The 22,360-nt window shown below is 39.9% G+C and overlaps 2 protein-coding genes across 2 annotated transcripts; both read right to left on the minus strand.

The window, feature by feature from the left end:
* Positions 1-257: 257 nt before the first annotated feature.
* LOC309849980 (olfactory receptor 10R2-like) lies at positions 258-19,655 on the minus strand (the record flags this gene model as incomplete). Its single annotated transcript, XM_082703067.1, has 2 exons — positions 258-1,223; positions 19,566-19,655. 2 exons carry the CDS (start codon positions 19,653-19,655, stop codon positions 258-260), a joined length of 1,056 nt encoding a protein of 351 aa, XP_082559193.1.
* Positions 19,656-20,493: 838 nt separating this feature from the next.
* On the minus strand, positions 20,494-21,432 carry LOC309849981 (olfactory receptor 10R2-like; the record flags this gene model as incomplete). Its single annotated transcript, XM_082703068.1, has 1 exon — positions 20,494-21,432. One exon carries the CDS (start codon positions 21,430-21,432, stop codon positions 20,494-20,496), a length of 939 nt encoding a protein of 312 aa, XP_082559194.1.
* Between the last annotated feature and the right edge of the window lie 928 nt (positions 21,433-22,360).

Raw genomic sequence — 22,360 nt, forward strand, 5'->3', positions numbered from 1 at the left:
AAGGACGCCTGTTTCCAGTTCTGGGAAATCAAAATACTTACTTGTGCAAGTTTAAAGGCATTTGAGACTTGTATCTGATTAACAATCAACTCAATTTCACAGCTGCACTCCACAATGCTTATCAAAATAATATCCTGGGGAAGCTTGCACTGTGAGGCTATCCCATGCTATGTAAATTAAAGGTGACAGTATCATCAGCTGTATCATTATTGTTACATCCTCCGAAAGGAGGGTTTCATAGATGCCAAGTACTCTCATCACAGAGCTTTAGGATAAAACCTTCCTCTGGCAATCACTTTTCTTATGGCCATCTGGACATCTTTGTTCCTGAGGCTATACACCATTGGGTTCAACAATGGAGTCACAACTGTGTAGGTCACTGTCACAAGCCTATCTTTGTTAGATGAGAACTTGGTTGAGGGTCGAAGGTAGACAGAGGAGGCACAGCCATAGTGGACAATGACCACAGTGAGGTGGGAGGCGCAGGTGGAGAAGGCTTTCCGCTTGCCCGCAGTGGATGGGATCTTCAGGATGGTACGGACAATGAAACCGTAAGAGATGCATATGAAAGTCAGGGGGACCATGAGTGCTAGAACTCCACCAGCGAAGATGACCAGCTCATTGATGTAGGTTTCTGTACAGGCAAGCTGGATAACTGGTGAAATGTCACAGAAGTAGTGGTTGATTTTATTGGGACCACAAAAAGGGAGTTCAAAGACTAAGAATGAGCCTGTCAGTGAGAACAAAAAGCCAATCACAGCACAGGTGGCTGCCAGCTGTCCACATACCTGCCAGCGCATTAGGATAGGGTACCGAAGTGGATGGCAGATAGCAGCATACCGGTCATAGCCCATGACCCCCAGCAACATGCAATTAGTGACAGCAAAACCAAGGAAGAAAAACATCTGAATGGCACAGTTAATGAATGAGATTGTTCTGAGCAGAGACAACAGATTTAGGAGCATCTTGGGCAGGATGACGAAGGTGTAGCATGTCTCAGAGATGGAGAGGATTCCCAGGAAGAAGTACATAGGTACATGGAGGCTGCGATCCAGGCGTATGACTGAGACAATGGTGAGGTTCCCACTCAGAATAATCAGATACAGGCACAGAAACACAGCAAAGAGGATGAGCTGGATTTCTCCAAGGTTGGAGAACCCCAGCAACACAAACTCTGTGACCGAGGAGAAGTTAGCTTGGTTGACTCGGTCCTCAAGATTGACCTACAAAGAACAGGAATGAAGGAATAGACTGTTTACTTACCCTGAAAGATGAAGGTAGCATATCCCACTATGATGGAGGAACAACAAATAGAAGGGGAAAGGCAGATGCTGGCAAGAAATGTCCTGTGCATCGTGTCAGTTTATGGAGCTGTTTCAAAACTCAGAGTACACCTGTTTCCACGACATTTCTGACTTTCTTACAATGCTTAGGTCAAAGTAAATCTTTCACACTGCCTATCTCAAATAGCAATTAGGGATGTAAATATCTGAAGAGTTCCCATGTGACAACCCAGCTCTGCCGTTTTTCATCTGTGTAGCCTCCTGTGCCTCCGTGTTCCCATCTGTAGCATAAAGACGCTAAGAGCACCTCTCTTCCCAGTTCCTTATGGAAGTTAGGGGATTAGCACAGCAAATGCACACTGCAGACTGTTAGATGTCAGCGTCTGCTACCGATGCTGTTTAATCTTCAGGAACTGGTGGCTAGCTCTTCTGATGTTTTCTTTTGGATGTGCTTGAAGTGTATTTCCACCTAAGATTTTCTTTTTGGCCCTATAATTTTATTTTTACAAAATCACAAAACCGACATCAGACCCGACTCTTATTTTTGCATATTTTCAGTGATGATAATAATAATGTGCTGATGTCAGTTTACCTTTTGATCCAATCCCACAACCTGTTTGACCCACTGAAGAAAGGGGAGTTGGAAGGAGCCTTAGTGCCCTGAAGTGGCTCTGGAAGGAGCTCAGGTTCTCAGGGTCAGGTTGGCCATTGGTTTTTACCACCTGCATACCACTCTGCCAGGAAGAGAAACCTGATTTAGATTTCTGCTATAATTGTAGTTTTAAACCTAGGACAGAAATCTGTCCAATGCATCAGACCTTTCCTGAGCATGAGCTGTTATATCTCTGCACCTTTTTCCTGGATTTCCAACAGAGCTCACTGCTGTGTTAGACACAACTTATCTTGAGGGATCTAGCCCCTGCAATTTTTCCCCACTAAAGGATGGGCAGATCCTTCCCCCTCAACTCAATTAAAATCAAGTTTGAGTTTAATAAAGTAATAAATGAACATCCCAAACAACCAAATAATTGCAGACAATAAAAACACCATGTAGATTGCACAATGAAATTCCTTAGCTAAGGTGGCTCAGTTCAAGAGACCAACTGACTACTGACCCCACACCTTTGACATACAGACTTTCATCCACGCCAGCTCTGAGTGCTTTCGCTGTAGGTTCCCTTGCTTTTAAGAGAAGGCTGGAAGCAGGATATTGGTTCTATTTTTCTAACTATGACTCTGGTTCTTCACAGTCCTCTCTGCCTCTCTTGATGGCTTACAATAGCAGAGCACCAGGATCTTCCCTGAGCAATGTATTCATTTACCTCCTCAGCTTCCATCCCTGAGGCTTATGCTGTGGATTTGTTGTCCACACAGTATTTGGTAGTGAGGTCTAAAGCCAGCGGAAGGTCTGCAAGGGGAAAACATCTCAGTTAGACAGTCTTTTTACCCTTTTGTCCCCTGTTACACTTTACTGGTACACCACTGTCACCAGGGAATAGTTTCATGTGACAGTCAACAGTGGAGGTTGAACGAACTAAATGTGGAAACTCACTCTTGACAAGGAGTCATACGTATTTACCCTTTCTTTTTCAATTATCCAGGGGACTCAATTACCCAGAGGAGCCAGGCTCTCAGGGATGGTGGAGAGAGGAGGGGTCCATGCCATGAGCTCTGGGAAATACAGTTTGTGGAACTGGTTTGAAGCCTTCTCGGGGCCTCTACAGCTCAGTTGGTGATGTCCTATTTTATTTTATCTTCCCCAAACCCTGTACAATCCTCCATGTTTTTAAGCTGCCGTGCACATGTGTGCCTTGCTGTCGTCACATGCTCTTTGTAACCATCACTAACGAGACTAACGCGTATGGGATTATAAGCACATTCCCCAAATTATCATTCGTGACTGGCACTTGTCTATCAGTGGACTTCACTTAGTTTTCCAGATAAAATAACCCAACAGGGCCTACTTCTCTTTGTGCCCTTAGCACATGGCTATTAGAATTCCGTGACACCCAGAGATTCTAACCAGAGGAGACTAAAACATTAGTTTTACTACAACCCTTTCTATCCTGAAATGGATATATTCTATTCCTCTCCATGACTGACACTCCAATGCCCAAAACTGTGTATTCCTACCTCCTCTGCTGAGAATTCTGAGCAACATCCCCTAACGCATCATTGGAAACTTTTCTCTGGTCTCTTATTAGCTCTGGTGCCAACATGCTGGTTTATATTTATACTTCCCAAATCTCCAGGGAGCCATTGTTGGAGGATTATATTTGGCGCAGTTCCAGGGCTTTCAATGAGGAGGATGCAGGAAACACCATGGACCTCAAATCTCCCCGGTCAAACTGGATAGAAAGGGAACAGGAGAAAGACTGGCGTTGGCAATTATTTGGCAATTAGTCCCACGTTGCTTGGTAGCTCAGTAGGAGCTGAAATCTGTTGCAGATTAAGGAAAGAAACATGAATGTCAGAACCCATAATGTAGGGTGACACGGGGCTCTTTCTTCCAAGGTCTTTCATGTGAGGAAGAAGCCCTTTCTTTGCTTGGACTCCTGCAGGACAAATCAAGTCTTGTTCTATCATGCAAAAGAAGAAACAGAGTCCCCCTGTTAGTCTAGGTTCATCTGAACCCCACAAATTTTGCACAGAGGAGAGGGCGTGGGAGCCTGCTATGAGGGAAGGGGAAAAGTGTGAGGTCTTAGCTGGCAGAACTGAAACCTGGACAAGCAGCAGCAAAGAGCAGATTTGAGGGCTGACGGGAAGGGTGGAGAGTTTGCATGCAGGTCACAGACCTGACTCTCTGCTTTTCGCTAGCTTCCTAGAGATGACAAATCTCCAATCAATGTCTGCCCCAAGAGAAGGGATTAGGACTAAAACCTGTGAGTAGCACCCTCCAGGGCGTGGCCCTGGGGCCCTTCAGTGATCCTCATTCATCCCAGCAATTCTCAGAGAGCCTGACCCAAGATAGACGAAAAATGTGGCACTGGAGAAAAATCAATGAAGTGCTCATTCTGCATTTGTGTGCCTCCCTTCCCTATCCTGCACTGGAAAGGAGAGTAAAAGTCACACTCCTCTATTGCTGGATTCAGCCAACACAATTTCCAGAACTGCAAGTTCCCTGGAAATTGTTGTGCTTCCTCTTCAGCGAGAGAATACAAAAATCCCACCGTCTGTACCTTCCCTCATGAATCATGAGTGACTCACACGAGGATGTGAGAGAAGACTGAAGGCACTTGTCAGCAAGTTCTACCCCCACAGTGCTGTTTGCTGCAGGTCCTGGAGGGGCTCCAGGCAGAAATGTTCCTACTTGCAATCCCTAGCAGACACCAGCAGAGCAGAAGAAACTCCCAGATGAGCTCATCCTGACTCTGGGTCTTTTTATTTGCCATTATATCACTTTCAGAGGTGACCAGCAGAGATCTGACAACAGCTACTGCTGCTTCCAGCAATTGTCATATGTGCACGTGAGTCCTTCCAAAAAGCCATGAATTCTGGGGTTTCTGGGACATCTGGTCTCCTCAGTGCATCTTCCTGAATTAACATTTCCACCCAGGGCGCTGCTGACCTGTCCTCAGCCTCGCTGCTGCCCAGCACCCATTCAAAGATCCCTAAGGTTTCTGAGCAAGAAGAAATCTGAAAAACACTGCCCTTAGTCACATTTCTGGAATCACATTTTGACACAGTTACAGATTTAGGGCCTGCCTCTTATTTCCTTCTCAGGCACTGCTTTCTAGGAAGTTAAAAATAACCATTATCTTTTGTTAAACTCAGGCTTCCAGTAAACTTAGATGAAACCTAATTCCATCTCAAAGATTTCAATGTAGCTAATGCATGCAAGTGAAGAAATAGCCCTGGATGTCCTTAATTCCACATTCAGAGAAACGTATGTAAACAAAACTGAAATTGAGACCCTTCACCTTGGTAAAGTTTTGTTTGTAAATACTACGTGTGGCCCCCCAAATGGCAGGTCCACACTGTGAGTGGCTGACTTGCCCAGGAAACATTGTAATCAGGCACCACTCCCACGTATGGACAATGCGAACACATGAACCATAGGTTCTAGTTATATTTTCTAGCAACTGCTATAGAAAACGAATTCTAATTTCTATATTTACACATTTTTAGGATTCTATCAGATGAATGAAAGCTTTCAGGAATGTTCATTTCCATTGCTCCTCTCTCTGCCCCAGAGAGGGAGAGAGAGAAGAAAAAATAAACAATATTGCCTTGCATTAAAGTAAAAGAAAGATATATTAGGTGAAGAAAAAGAAGGTAGTATATATCAAAGGAACAATTTAAAATCTTTTAAAAATATTGAACCTCTGAGAAGAAAAATGAAAACAAAAATTTTTAATACATAACATATAAACAATTTTGACTTGAAAAAGAAAGTTCTATATTTGATATAATGAAAATAGCTGTTAGAGGATACTTAAACTTTAAGACTACTGTTTAGTATAAAAACTAACAAGATATAATGGTTATTTTTCTTTTCATATAAACTTGACTGGGCCATGTGGTGCCCAGGTATTTGGTTGTATATAATTCTGGGTGTGTCTGTGAGGGTTTTCTGGATGAGATTAATATTTGAATTAATAGACTGAGAAAAGCAGATTGCACGCCTCTATGTGGATCTGAATAGAACAAAAAGGCCGAGTAGGACAGGTTTGTCTTGGAGCTAGGGCATCTGTGTTCTCCTGCCCTAGCATCTGCACATGGACTTCAACTTACACCACTGGTTCTCAGGAGTTCAGTCTTGCACTGGAATTACACCACTGGTTTTCTTGGATTTCCAATCTGCCAGCTGAATATCTTGAGGCTTGTCAGCCTCTATACTTGCTTGAGCCAAATCCTTATAATTATCTATTATCTATCTATCTATCTATCTATCTATCATCTCTCTATCTATCTATCATCATCATCTATCATCTGTTTTTCATGTGTCTATCTACCTGATGCATCTGTATAACCTACCTATATAAGATACATAGATATTCTACTGGTTAAAGTTACATTGTAAAAGACGACTGTGTTATGTTAGCACCTTTGGTTTTCAAGTGAAAGAAGTATGGTGCAAATTAGCATAAGAAAGGGACTTTTAGCTTAAACGACTGGGAAGTCCAGGTCAAATCTGACCAGATACGGCTCAATTCAAGAACTTGTATTACATCATTATGCTGAGTCTTGACTCAGAGGAGGTTAACCTCTGAGAAGTGTCCTCATCCATGATTTACTTCTCTCTAACATGTCTCACAACTTTATGTACAGTTAGGATTCTTTTTTCCTCTACATATCTGTTTTCCACTCCATGGGGATCTTCCTCTCTGTTTTGCTAAATGTATAAACCCCATCTCTAGGATATTGCCCGATGCATAACAGATATTCAATAACTATTTGTTGAGTGAATGGGTGTTTATTGAATAAGTTTTTTCCTCTTTCTCTCTTTTACTCTACCTAGGTTCATTCTTTGTGCTAGATTTCTTTCTCCACAAGCTGGCTTTGTCTGAATAACAGGATAAAAATGTAGATGAAAGTCTTAAAACTTCATTCTTAGTGATACAATTCAAAAGGCTACAGCTGTCAGTCTACACAGCTATATATGGAATTTAATCAAAATTCCTCCTAGATAGAATAGAAGGTGGAACACTGAGCGGTTGACTTCACAAACCTTTTTACCCAACCCTATACTGAGGAATGGAGGGAGTAGGGTTTGTATCTCAACCGAAACATGAAATGATTCCTAGATAAATTATTTCTTATTGTACTGCAAAAAGTGATAAAATTCCTACTTATACTGGATTCAGTACATAAAAAGGAAGAGGAATCCATTGCCCCTTTCTCTGAACATACATCAGCACATCAAGAGATTAGCTGCTGGCAAAGTGTGAGTCACAGACTATGATGTCATTGGACCATGAAGTCATGAGACCATGATGTCATTGGACCATATCATCAGAGCTCAATCTGTTTCTCTAGTTCTCCTCTCTTCTTTCTTTCAGTTTCACCCTCTACCTGCAGTTTCCTTCTTGGTATTGAAAATGGGAAGCAAAACTAAAGTCATCTTTTTTTTTTTTTTAAATATTGCTTGTACAGAGAAACAAAATAGTAAGAATTTGAGTATTTTGGAAGAATTAGACTTAGTTTCTTCTCCTAAGTGTTGTATTGAGAGAAAGCAGTAAAATTTTGACAGCAGCAGCATTTCCTCGGTTAGAGATTTCAGCTATTGTCCTGTGTTCTTTAATCAATAATTCCAGTGACAGTTTCTTGATCCTTTCAAACTTTCCAATAATTTATAGTTACTTGAATTAAGTTTTCTTTGAAGAAAACTTACATAATTTCCTGTTTCTTGCATTAATTTTCAAGTGAATCAATGATTAAGTAGTGAATTAGGGAAAATATTAAATAAAAATATTCTATTTAAATCATGGGGTTAAAACTTTTATAAAAGTAAAGGGAAGTAGAAATTCTGCTTCTGGTCTCACGGAGTGAGTGTCTACTGGATCAACCCTCCTGAAGGTACCTACTACAAAATCTGGGAGAAAAACCCCACAAAGCACAACTCCATGAAGGTGCTTAAGATGGGATTATAGCAGGCAGATCTAGCATGTAGTCAACACCAGGAAGAAGGTAAGTACACAGGGATAAGCTTCTCTTTGACATAGCTTTTGGTTTTAATGAAGGCCAGAGTCAGCATTGTTTGTAAAAAGATTAAAACTCAAAAAGGTAATCAGAATGCTGAGAGGTAAGGATAGAATCCTGGAAATGGGAAGGCCAGAGAGAGAGATTCATTCTACACATATGTTCTGTCCAAATGTCTGCTGATCCCCGAAGCACATCTGTGTGGGCAAGACTCAAAGCAGCCCAGAGTATGACAGACTTAAACAGACATTTGAACCACTACACAAGAGAACAAATTTTCAGTTTTAGTCCAATCAAGTTACTTGCCTACTAAAACTAAAAACACCAACAATTGTCAAATTATTATAACAGAGTCTTTACAACAAAATATTTACCAAGCCACACTTTAAATCCAAAATTATTTTATGTAAACCGAACCAGAAGAATATGGCCATTCTCAGGAAAGCAGGCAGTCAGTTTAGAACTAATGAGATGTAATTCAGTGTTGAAATTAGTAGGCCAAGATTTTAAAACAGCTATGACAACTGTGTCCAAAGATAAAAAGTAGAATGTGTTTGCAGTGAGTGAACATATAACAAGTCTCAGATGAGAAATAGAAGCTACAGAAAGAGAAAAAAAAAAAAAAAAAGAATGGGAAATACATTATCTGGAAAAACAAACAAACAAACCATAAAACTTCAATGGATGAGATAGGCAACAGAATGGAGGTAACAGAGGAAGGAAGCTGTGAACATGAAGACAGAGTGATAGAAATGATTCAGTGTGAATGAGACAGGAAAATGATGAAAACCAATGAACAGAACCTTAAGCACATGAGGAACCACACACTGATCAGTTGGACACATGTGTAATCAGAGCTCTAGACAGGAATGAACTAAAAAATAAGGCAGAAACATTATTGGAAAAAATAATGGCCAGAAACTTCATGAATGTTCTTCAAGACATGAATTTGCAAATTCAAGAATCCCAGCATACGTCAAGCAGGATAAATAAGAAGAAATCCATACCTTGATGCCTCACAGCCAAACTGAAGAAGAAAAAATAAAAAGAACATCTTGTGAAAAATGTTAATTATATTTTGATAGGGATTGCATTGAATGTGTAGATTGCTCTAGGTAGCTTAGGCGTTTTAACAATATTTGTTCTTCCAATCCATGAGCATGGACTGTTTTTGCATTTCATTGTGTCCTCTTCAATTTCTTTCATGAGTGTTCTACAGTTTTCACAGTACAGATCCTTTACATCTTTGGTTAGGTTTATTCCTAGATATCTTGTGGTTTTTGGTGCAATTGAAAATGGAATTGATTCCTTAATTTCTCTTTCATCTGCCTCCTTGTTAGTGTATAGTATATAGAAATGCAACTGATTTCTTTGCATTGATTTTATATCCTACCATGTTGCTGAATTCCTGTATGAGATCTAGCAATTTGGGGAGTAGTTTTTTGGGTTTTCCACATAAAGTATGATGTTATCTGTAAAAACTGAGAGTTTGACTTCTTCTTTGCCTATTAGGATGCCTTTCATTTCTTTTTTTTTTTTATAAGATTTTATTTATTTATTTGTCAGAGACAGAAGGAGAGAGAGCGAGTGAGCACAGGCAGACAGAGAGGCAGGAGGAGGCAGAGGGAGAAGCAGGCTCCCTGCCGAGCAAGGAGCCCGATGTGGGACTCGATCCCAGGATGCTGGAATCATGACCTGAGCCCAAGGTAGCTGCTCAACCAACTGAGCCACCCAGGCATCCCTTTCATTTCTTTTTTGTTGTCTATTGCTGTCATGTTCTTCAAGACATGAATTTGGTAGGTGTTGGTAGGAATGCAAGCTGGTATAGCCACTCTGGAAATCAGTATGGTGGTTCCTCATGAAGTTAAAAAAAGGGCTATCCTATGACAGCAATTGCACTATTAGGTATTTACCCCAAAGATACAAATGGAGAGATCCAAACAAGCAACTGCACCCCAATGTTTACCACAGCAATATCCACAATAGTCAAATTGTAGAGGTCCATTGACAGATGAATGGATAAATATATATATGGATATATGTGTACATATAAAATATTTATTTATACTATATATAATGGAATATTACTCAGCCATCAAAAAAGGTGTAGCTGGAACTGAAACCTGAATGAAATAAGTTAATCAAAGAAAGACAATTAACATATGGTTTCACTCATATGTGGAATATAATAGCACAGAGGATCATAGGGGAAGGAAGATAAAACTAGATGGAAAGAAATCAGAGAGGAAGACAAACCATTAGAGGCTCTTAACCATAGAAAAGAAACTAAGGTTGCTGGAGGGGAGTTGGGTGGGGGATGGGGTAACTGGGTGACTGGCATTCAAGAGAGAACTTGATGTGATGAGCAATGGGTGTTATGTTCGATTGATGAACTACTGAACTCTACATCTGAAACTAATAATGCACTATATATTGGCTTATTGAATTAAAGATCTTGAAAGCAGACCAAAAAAGAAAAAAAAAGAAAGAAAGAAAGGAAAAAAGAAAAAGAAAAAAAAATCAGTACCAGAAAGCAGTGAACAGAAACCTAAAAATGAGAAAAGAAAATAAATTAATAAAACTACTGAATTGGGATTCTATTTCTACTGAAAATACTCCTTATGATTTAAGGTAAAAAAAAAAAAAAAGATATGTTTTGTAACAGGAAACTAAGAAAGTTTGTCTTAATTGACTTGAACTACCTTAAATACTGGAGGAAGGTTTTCAAGCTAAAGAAAAATTATAACAGATGGGATGTCAAGTAGTTAGGTGTCAGAAAGTACATGTTTTCATTTTCCTTCACAATGAGGGCTTTCTGAGTAAATAATCATGTAACCTAGCTTGAAGGACAAGGCTTGAAACATAAAATATGTTAAATAATTAGTGGCAGATTGACTTTCTCATTAGTATGTGCTTCCATTCAAAGGGGAGGAAACATAGGACCTTGGAACTGGGTGTTTATCTTGAAAGAACTGCAAATAACAAGAGAGCGCATTTCCCCCCCCCTCTCTCAGGAGTGGAGGGTAACTATTTCTCTCCTATATAAGCTCCCAGATTACTAATTTCAAGGTTGTTCATATGCAGTACAGATCTCCATGCGTATATGGTGACATTTGTCTCTCATCAAATAACCCAGAAGAATTAGGTCATTAGGAACCTAATCAATCATGCTGTAAGTAATAAAAAATGACTCATCCTCCAAAAACCTCATGTTTACTTTCATGATCATATGAACAAATACATATATTAAAAAAGCTATCATCAAGATGAAAGGAGCATTAAAATTATAAATATTGAGTAAACATAAAAAAATATTTTTCTTCTTAATTTTTTTAGAATACTTACTTTTTTCCCCCACTTTTAAAATTATGTTATGTTAGTCACCATACAGTACTTCATTAGTTTCTGATGTAGTGTTCAATGATTCATTGTTTGCATATAACACCCAGTGCTCATTGCAACACGTGTCCGTCCTCCTTAATACCCATCTCCTTCCTGGCTAAGCCACCCACCCCCATTCCCCATCCCCCTGAAACCAGAGAACATATTCTCTTATGGTTCATCTCCCTCTCTGATTCCCCCCCCCTTCATTTTTCCCTTTCTTTTCCTAATGTCCTCCATGTTATTCCTTATGTTCCACAAATAAGTGAAATATATGATAATTGTCTTTCTCTGCTTGACTTATTTCACTTAGCATAATTCCCTCCAATCCCGTCCATATCAATGCAAATGGTGGAGATTCATCCTTTCTGATGGCTGAGCAATATTCCAGTGTATATATGGACCACAGCTTCTTTATTCATTCATCTGTTGAAGGGCATCTCAGCTTCCTCCACAATTTGGCTATTGTGGAAATTGCTGCTATAAACTCTGGGGTGCATGTGACCCTTCTTTTCACTACATCCATATCTTTGGTATAAATACCCAGTAGTGCCTTTGCTGGGTCATAAGACAGCCACTTTGGAAAACAGTATGGAGGTTCCTCAAAAAGTTAAAAATAGAATACATTGAATAAAGCAAAAAATATATATATACTACATTTTCCTATGGGGTATTAATTAATTAATTAATTAATTTGAGAGAAAGAGAATCTCAAGCAGACTCCATGCCCAGCACAGAGCCTAACATGGCTTGATCTCATGGCCCTGAGATCATGACCTGAGTCAAAACCAGGAGTTGCCTGTTAACCAACTGAGCCACCCAGGTGCCCCTTTTTTCAATTTCTTTCTTTTTTATTGATAGGGGTGGGGCAGAGGACCTATGGATTTTTAATGCACAGAGATGTAATGTACTTTAGCATAAATGATAGTGGGGTAAATGGATCTATGCAATTCCAAGCCTTCTACTTTTTAAGTATAGTCATAACATTAACCCTAAGTAGATTGTAAAAACTATACATGGAATTTTATTTCAGTTCCAAACCTTCTTATAATTGTTTTTCTTGTGATACTGAAATACTTCTCCCTTGCCAGCTGATATGACAGAAAGCTTTGCCAATAGAAGATTCTGAAGGGACAACAGAGCTAGAAAGGGACCCCTGTTCCTGGTTCATCTATACTCTCCTCCACCTGCGGGCCTCAGTGCAAGGAACAACCAGTGGCTACACTGTCCCCATTGGCAATTCTCCTCCAAATTTCCATACTGATGCACTTCCCATGGATGGCATCTCCAGTGCCTCAGAGGGTTGCTTCCCAGCAAGTTCTGAGGTGTATCTGCTCCTACAGATGGCTTCCCTGAGAAACCTACAGGAAGGAATCCAGAGGGAATTGCACTGATTCCAAAGCTACCTCTGAAAAGACAGTTTGGAATTAGTATAAATGTGGACAAATAGATCAAAGTAGGGTGTCCATAAATAGATCCACATGAGCGTAGCAATTAATTTTCTACAAGCCTGCCCAGGAATATAGTTCAATGATTTTTCCAACAATGATGCACTTGGGTGGAGAAAAAGATCTTGCTATCTTCTTTCACCATACAAAAATTTAACTGGAAATGAATCATTACCCTGTCTGGAAGGGCTAATATTATAAAATTTCTTAAAAATCACATTGGGGGGTGCCTGGGTGGCTCAATGGGTTAAAGCCTCTGCCTTTGGCTCAGGTCATGATCCTAGGGTCCTGGGATCTAACTCTCTGCCTGGCATCGGGCTCTCTGCTCAGCAGGAAGCCTGCTTCCTCTTCTCTCTCAACTTGCCTCTCTGCCCACTTGAGATCTCTGTCTGTCAAATAAATAAATAAAATCTTTAAAAATAAATCACATTAGATAAACTCTTAGTGAGGTCGGGTTTTGCAAACATTTCTTAAATATGACTCAAAATGTGTGAGCTATAAAATTCAAAATCAATAAATTAAGCTTTATTGAAATGAGAGAAAACTCTGTTCTTCAAAGACACTGACAGAAAATTAAAAGTAAATCACACCATGGTGGAGATATTTTGATAATATACATGTGACCAAAAAAAAATATATATATGTAATAAATACAAAGACCTACAATCCAATAGAAGGACAAATAATCCAATCCAAAAAATTTGAAAGACCATTGCCTTCCAATTGGGAAATAAATAAAAGATGTTGGAAATATTCAACTAAAGAAAATACAGAAATAGACAACGGACACACCAAAAAATATTCAGAAAGAAATTCCAGTTCAGCCACAGTTGGATCCCCTCACACATCTTCGTGATGGATGAATTTAAGACTGATAGGTTGTGTTGAAGATGACAAGAACTGATAAATAAATTGCAAACATTGCTGTGAAGAGTGTCAGATGTCAAACTGCTTAGCCTAATTGTTGGACAATCTCTTAGAAAGTTAACGTATATTTACTACATGACTCCACAATTACACATCTAGGTATTTGCTTAATAAAGAATGGAAAACCCCATGCATTATGGAAATGTGTGCTCACAAGTGTTTGTGCAGCTCTGTACCTAAGAGCTGAAAACCGAGAAAGAGCTACACGCCCATCAGTGGGTGCCTGCCTAGACACACTGCAGTGTATTTACACAATGCAACAAAAAGAATGAACTCCAAAGTCACACACATCGTGAATAAATTTCAAAAATATGCTTAATGGAAGGGGCCAAAAAGCAAAAAGTACATACTAGGTGAGTCTATTCATATGGAATTAGAGTATTGTCAAACGCAGTGGTGGTCTAGGGAACTGATTGGGAGGGGGCATGTGGAACAATTTCAGTGTGATGGAAATGTTTTATATCATTGTGGTAAGTACATGGGTACACATATTTGTCAAAACACAGTGGGTCACACACTTAAACTGGGTGTCTACTATTATATATAAATTGTGTCTTGATATCTTCGGTTCAGGGATGAAACTTAAATGAACCCAACACTACATATTAAAGCTAAAGCTGGAAAGCAGCTAGAAACAAATGTGTGAGGTTTCTTTCACCTTGGCTTAGGAAAATGTTTCTTAGACAAGACCTGAGAAGCACTAAACATAAAACCATGCATTTATAAGTAAACTTAAGCTCACACCATTGAGAAAACAGAAATGCAAGCTACAGACTTGGAGGGAATATTCACAATGTATCTTACAAATGACTTTAATCCAGTATTTATAAACATGTCCTAGAATTCAACAATTAAAAAGCAGTCTTATTAAAATGGGCAAAAGACTAGAACAATTTTCTAAAAAGACATATGAATGATCAATAAGAAAACGAAAAAAGCATTCAACACAATTGATATCAGGATAATACAAAGTAAAACTAAATGAGATGCTACTTACCCCACTAGAATGACTAATATATTTAGGAAACAAAAACGAAAACAAAAACGAAACAAAACACCTGGCAGTACTGAAAGTTGAAGAGAATATGAGGCAACCAGTGGGAGTATCATGTGGCACAACTGCTTTGAAAAACACTGGGCAGCATCTTATAAAATTAAATACCCAGACATAAGAGAGAGGTATAACAGCAATTGTCCACAAAAGAACTTTACAAAATATGTTCAAGGCAGGTTTATTCATAATAGCCAATTAGAATCAACAACCCAAATGTCTATCAACAGATAAATGGGTAAGTATATTTTTACATATTCATACAAGGGAAGTCGATGCAGCAATGAAAGAATAGAGTGCCATGATTTTATTTTCAACAATAAAAAAGAAGGAAATCCTGTGATTTGCAGCAACGTGGATAGAACTTGAGGTCATTATGCTCAAGAAAACACGTCAGACAGGGAAAGATAGGTATGTATGACCTCACTTATATATGGAATCTCAGAGAGCCGAAATCAGCCTCAGAGAGTAGAATGGTGGTTTCCAAGGGGGAGGGTAGGGGGGTTGGGAGATGTTGGTCAAAGGGCACATAGTTGTAGTGGTAAGATGAGTAAGTTCTGGGGTCTAAGGTAAAGCATGACAACCTTAGTTAACAACACTGTTGTGTTATATACTTGAAAGTGGCCAAGAGAGTAGATCTTAAATGTTCTCACCACATACACACAAAAGGTAATTTGTGAGGAGTTGAAGTTGTTAGCTGATCTGACTGTGATGATTACTTCACAATATACACGTGTGTATCATTGTTAGGTCGCACACTGTTATCTCACACAATGCTATATGCCATTATATATTAATAAATCCAGAAAAGAGAGAAATCAATACTGTGTTGTCTCAAGGCAGGAAGCAGCTGGAAAGTGGCACAGAGTAAGATTTAGGGTGATAGAACTGTTTTATTTTGTGATTGCTGTGATGGGTAAGTAGGTGAATGTATTTGCAAAAACTCACTAATAACTTACACTTAAAATACTTGACTTTCATTTATGCAAATCGCTTCTCAATTTAAAAATAAGTAAAAAAAAAAAAAAAAATAAGTTAAGGGGGAAAGTGAATGCAAAAGGGAAGTTAAAATCTCCATGACCACGTTTTTAAGAATTGAATCAACAAAATATACTCAAGAAACTCAAAATATGGTATTAAAAACTGAGAAGGAGCACACAGTAGAAAAGACATGAGAACAAGAAGAAAAAATAACTCTCAGTGGCAAGAACCTAAAAACCAATTCGCCGACCTGAGAACATCAAAACCAGGAAGCTTATGGTCTCTGGAAATGGCTGGATAATTTCTGGTGACCACTCAAGAGGAGCTCCAACTACAAGGTTAGCAGTGTAGTGGTGTGGCCCAGTCTCCCCTCTGCGGATAAACCAGTCTCACCCAGATGAACTCAGAAATGATCACACTCAGATCACCCACAAAGTTATGACAAGGGAAAACCCAGAAGAACAACACCCCTGTTGGAATTAATGGTGTGCCTGTGTAGTGACAGTGATAAGCATATGTTCCTCCACATAAAGGTTTAATGCCCCGTGGGGGCCATACTATGGGTGGAGAGGCTCCATGGCTATGTGAGCACCTTACCATAAGTAACTCTCTTTCCCACAGCTACCCACACCCAAACATTGACTGATGTAAGTTCATAAAGTTCTGGCCATCTTGGCCCAAGGCAGGGCCCCTCTGAATGGTCATTGTACTATGGAGCTCACCCCCAGGGCAGCTGATGCTGCCCCTGGGATTCCCTTCAGCATGACCATCTTCTCTGCCCAGGGTAACTGTGAATCCCATGCATTTACTAATAAACATCCTACATGCCACATCCTTTCAGAGTGAGCTTCCTGGAGAGCTCACCTGGAAAGACCCTGGTAGATTCATCCATAAAACAGATGGAAACTCCTACTCAATATTTCAGAATAAGCTGAATAGAATTAAAGAAGTCATAGAATGTGCAAAACACTAGCAAAGATCAGAATTTAAAAGTTGTGAGTGATTAGAGGAAGGGACGTCTTAGAAACCAAAAGGATAGATCAGAAAGCAGCTCGAAATGAACCAAAAACCACTTCATAAATGAAGTCTAAACTTGGGAGAGCATATGCCTAAATAAACATGGTGGACAAGGCCATCAATGGATAAAGCAGATATGAAAGAGGAAGAACTAGAAAAAGGATGAAGATGATTCTGGAGAATGCATCCTCTAGATTTCTGTCCTTATAAAGCCTGAAGCGAGCCAAGCAGTGAGGCATGCCATGAGAAGACACAAGGGTTGTTTCTGTTGGAGAAAGAAGAGAGAGTGATGAGATGTTAGTGACATTCCAGGTGTGAGCTATTTAGGTTGACTCCCTGAAAGTTCGTTGCTGTGCAGATCATGATTTTTACATTTTTCTATCAGTGACTTCTGCTTCCATAAAAAGTGAACATGATACACTGGTTTTTCATGAATGAAATATGTTTTATATGGAGGTATTAGCAATAATATTTTCTGTTCTCTCCATTTTTATATTTCCTCTGAAAATATTTTGTTCTTATATCTTGACCTCCATGTTTCACGTTCAAGCCTTCTTTAAATGCCTGGCAAGCCTTGGATGTTCAAATATATTCTGGACTCTGGGACTGAAAAGCTTGCTAGAAGCTCTCTCCATGGATGTTCCTAGGACTGGTGGGCTCTCTGTAGGAGGAGAGTCAGGCAGAGCAAAGTTGTTCATTTTGTTGAGGTGACTCCTAATTTCCAGTCACCTCTGGCAGAAAGAGATGGTCCTGTTTCCCTTCTGGAGCCCGAGGTCCAGAAGGTCCAGAAGGGAGAGGCCAGTGTGCTGTGGGCACACTCACACGCACACTCACCCCTGCTTCAAGTACAGCTCCTGCTGACCCACCTGCTCTGGAAAGGAAACCCCCAGGCTCACCCCACATGGAACAAATGGAAAACAACCCTATCACACGACAGTCTGTGGGCTGGTCTCTGATGTCTGTCTTACCAGCTTGTGATGAGATGCAAAGCAGTGAGGGGATGTTATAGAACGTAACATTACTGAGACATCCCATCAGCGCACACACACCTTTTGCACAGAGAACAGGATGTCAGATATTTCTTCCTTCTGTTTCTCTAATACTTTCTTTATTTATATTTTAATTTAAATTTTAGGCAGTGAACATACAGTGCAATATTGGTTTCTGAAGTAGAACCCAGCGACTCATCATTTGGGCACAACCCCTAGTGATCATCACAGCAGGTGCCGTCCTTCATGCCTCTCCCCCAATCTAGCCCACCCTGTCTCCCCTCCCCTCTGCCAACCCTCAGGTTGTTCTCCATCCTTGGCAGTCTCTGATGGCTTGTTTCCCCTCTCCTCTTTCTCTTTCCCCCCTTCTCACGTTCGCCTGTTTTCTTTCTTAACTTCCACATATGAGTGAGATCATATGGTATTTGTCTTTCTCTGACTGACTTATTTCACTTAGCATTTTTATTGTCTTTTACCAAAGTATTGGCTTGTGGGGAAATGGGCAAAGAATAGAAAAGAAAAGGAAAGAAATCGGTCCTTCCTGCAGGTGATCTGAGCAGTACCGATTGAGAAGCTGGGCTCCTCCCTGAGACACTAACCAATCTTGCTCATTTCCACCACACTGGGCAGGCTCGAGTGTGAGGAGGATGTGCAGATGCAGTTCTGTCCTGGGACCCGTTTGTTTCCGGTGGGTTTCCCACCTTGTACAGGTTTCCCACTTTTCAGCTTTGTCCCTTCTGCTTAGAATCATTTTTCTTTTCCCTTTATAATTTTTTCTATCCTTCCTGTGTCTTATCCTCTCCTAGTTGCTTCTTGATGAGAGCTTTTGTGTTTACTATGTTAGTGGGTTTCAGAATAAAATGCATCTGTGGAATCCCCAAAAGTTTACTTAACTTTAAAAGATAGATTTAATAACAAAATTCACAAGTCGTTATTCCTAGAAATATAATTGTGAAGTACTTGAAATGAGCACAATGAAACAATGATATGTACACACAAAACAGATCATGATCTCTCATAGTAAGATGGCTTAATTACAAAATCCAGAAGATATCCATACTATGATATTATTTTAATCTAAATAAAAATATTTCATAGGGAAAAATTTGGGAAAACATTAAAATGCATGAATTCTAAAAACAGAACTTGTACCAGTCACATTCTGTCACTAACACACACACACACACACACACACAATAAATAAATAACAGAAGTTATTTAAATATTAGCAAGGAAATATCTATCATAAATAAATATCTGTTCCTAAAAAATATTTGGGCAATAAGTGACAATTGCAAACATGTTAGGAAGGAAATAAAAAAGGACAGAATGAATTAATGGAAATGGCCCATGCTGTGCTTACAAAGATATTTAGTGCTTTAAGTGTCTTAATTATTTAACGACTAAGAGTGAAAATAATATAAAAAGCCTCAATCCAAAACCTGAAAAATGGGAGATAAAAATAGAAAGAGAGGTAATCACTTTAAAATTTGAGAGCATTATTGATGATTATACACTTGAATTTGAAAATCTAAATAAATTTAACAAGCGAGTGCAGTTACATTTCACCTGGAAAAGGAGTCACATGTGAAACATGAACTTCAGTTTGAGTCATGAGGCTTCAAAGAGAATATTGATATGCTGTGGTATGTTCAGATGACCGTACACCAGAAGACAGAGTGTCTGAAATTCAGGTCCTGTAGGTAATGGGTAAAGTCCTAATTGTCATAATCACCTCAAAGATATGTGAGTCAAGATTGGAGTCAGTATATGACATGAAAGACAGAAAACGTGAAAATTGTAGAAAGGCAAGTGTCCACTGCAACAAGGGGAAAACCACAAGTACCAGGTCAGCACAGGATGGGTTCCCTGGGAGGTACTGTGGAACGACCTTCTGTACAGGGGACATGTGGGACAAGATGGCCATCAGAGTCATTGGGTAGCTCCCTCTCCTTAACGAATTTAATGTGGAATGCCATGGAGACCTCTCCTCCTTATTTTTTCCACTCATTTATGTAGCGTATCTTCTATGTTGTATAGCAAGTGGTTCAGAGGGGTTGTCAGAAAAAGCACCTAGAAATACCATTTTCAGAGAAATGAAAGAAGAAAAGATCCTTGCCAAGATGCCCCAAACCTTTGTTAATATGAGCTTCCACTCTGTGCCGCTGTACATTTTACACGTGCTTTCTTTCATCTTATTCATTAGATACAAATAAAATCCCTGGGAATTAGAAAAGGAAAATTATACTATCTTTATTTTCCATATTTTGAAATTTAGATTCAGAGAACAGTTGTGACTTTCTTAACATCATGGCTTAACCAGTGTTGGGGTGAAACCTTCTAATTCCTAGTGCAGTAAATGATTTCCCCATCATGTCATGCCCCAACGTCTAAGCCAGCTTCAGACTCAAGCACCTCCTTTTAAGGTGGACATAACCTTAAACAAAGAGAACCATCAGAGCTTTGGGACAAACAAGCCAAAGAAAGAGCAAGAGATAAAGGTTTTTAAGAGACTTTTGAGAACTATAAGTCATGAGGAGGAGGGCTAATCTCTAGGGTCTGACGCTGTGCTATCTCCTTGGATCTTTACAAGAACCTTGAGAGGAACGTATTACCATGCCTGCTTTAAGAAGAGAAGGTATAGACCTTGAAATATCAAACAACTTGTCTGAGGCCACATACTTACATGGACAGATATTACCAGAAACTGTTATGGACTAAACATGTAGGGACACAGTTGGCCGAAATGTATGTGCACCAATGAAAACATTCTATCAAATCTTAAGAGAAACCCCAGTCTTCCCAATCATTTTCCGAATAGCCAGCTGTACATCTTTGTTCCTAAGGCTGTATACCATAGGATTCAACAGTGGGGTAATGATAGTATAGGTCACTGTCACCAGCCTGTCTTTGCCTGATGAATATTTGGCTGAGGGCCGAAGATAGACAGAGGAAGCACATCCGTAGTGGACAATGACCACAATAAGATGGGAGGCACAGGTGGAAAAGGCTTTCCGTTTGCCCTCAGCAGATGGGATCTTCAGGATGGTACGGACAATGAAGCCATAAGAAATACAGATGAAGATCAAGGGTACAAGAAGCACCAAGACTCCGCAGATGAAGATGACCAGCTCATGGATGTAGGTTTCAGCACAGGCAAGACGGATAACTGGTGAGATGTCACAAAAGTAGTGGTTGACTTTGTTGGGGCCACAGAAAGGGAGGTTGAAGACCAAAGTTGTTACCACCAGAGATATTAGGAAGCCACTAACAATACAGCTTGCTGCCAGCTGTCCACACACCCTCCAGTTCATGAGAATGGGGTAGCGCAAAGGCTGGCAGATGGCAGTGTAGCGGTCATAACCCATAACTCCCAGAAGCAGGCAATTGGTGATAGCAAAGCCGAGGAAAAAGAACATCTGTGTGGCACAGCCCATGAAGGAGAGTGTCCTGAGGACAGAGAGCAGGTTGATAAGCATCTTGGGCAGGATAACAATTGTGTAGAAGACTTCAGAGGTTGAAAGGACACAGAGAAAAAAGTACATGGGTGTGTGAAGGCTGCGGTCCAGGTGGATGACAGAGATGATGGTGAAGTTTCCACTCAGGATGATCAAATAGAGGCAGAGAAAAAGCACAAAGAGAACAGGCTGCAAGTCACCAAAGCTAGAGAAACCCAGCAGTAGGAACTCAGTGACCTGGGAAGAATTGGCCATGGAGAAGATGCTGCGGCACAAAGCCATTGTGATCAGGTCCAGGGACCCCTGGGATGGAGGAATCAGAGAGACTTATCCTTCATAAGATAGCCAGCACCAGTCTGGTGTGAATGGGAAATAAAGAGAAAAAAAGCATTATAGATTAACCAAAAATTTTCCTAAATTAATATGTATCCACAGTGCTGTTTCTCTGCAAGTGATTTTATCAGTGAGTCTGGGATTAGTGTTCACGTTGAAGGCACAATATTTTTTTACATAAAACCAGTCCTTTCATCCCCCCCCCCACTCCACTCTTGCAGACTTATGTTCTCTCTACTTAATTATTTGGTAATCTAAGATTCAAAAGAAACCTTATGTTAATTATGATTTTCCATGATCATAGTTTTATCCATATTGCTGATACATATATTCCATAAGCTATAACACCAGTGTCTGAGGATCTGCCTCTTATCTGCTTTCAATACATTCATCATCTAGGGAAACATCCTTGATCTGTCTTTGTGCCACTGGCTTCTGAAGAGTACAACTCCTTTTCTTTACTGACCGTTGGCCCCATTTCCATGCAGTCATTCATGAAAGGTTAATTTGGCTTAGAACTACTCCCTCTGTCTTAGAACCAGTTTGATGATTCCTCTGCCCTCCCTTGTAGGACAGTAAGCCTGACTTCTCTTGTGGAAAACCCATGGCTGGAAGAATTTAGTTTTGATTCCACATTAGCTGGTTGCCCATTGGGTTTCATGTCTTATCCTTGATACACTCGACTTGGAGACTCACCAGACCGTCTTTCCCAGGATCCATCTCTGAATTGCTGAGTAGGCAGGCTCAGATAATATCCCTAATGTTTCTGGTAAGTTATTGTTTCTAGTGATAGATTATATGTATTTTAATCAAGATCATTCTTGTCCTCTTCCAACCCTTCTCCAGATCT

This window comes from Mustela nivalis (assembly GCF_964662115.1).
Source record: "Mustela nivalis genome assembly, chromosome: 16".
NCBI classification, from domain to species: domain Eukaryota; kingdom Metazoa; phylum Chordata; class Mammalia; order Carnivora; family Mustelidae; genus Mustela; species Mustela nivalis.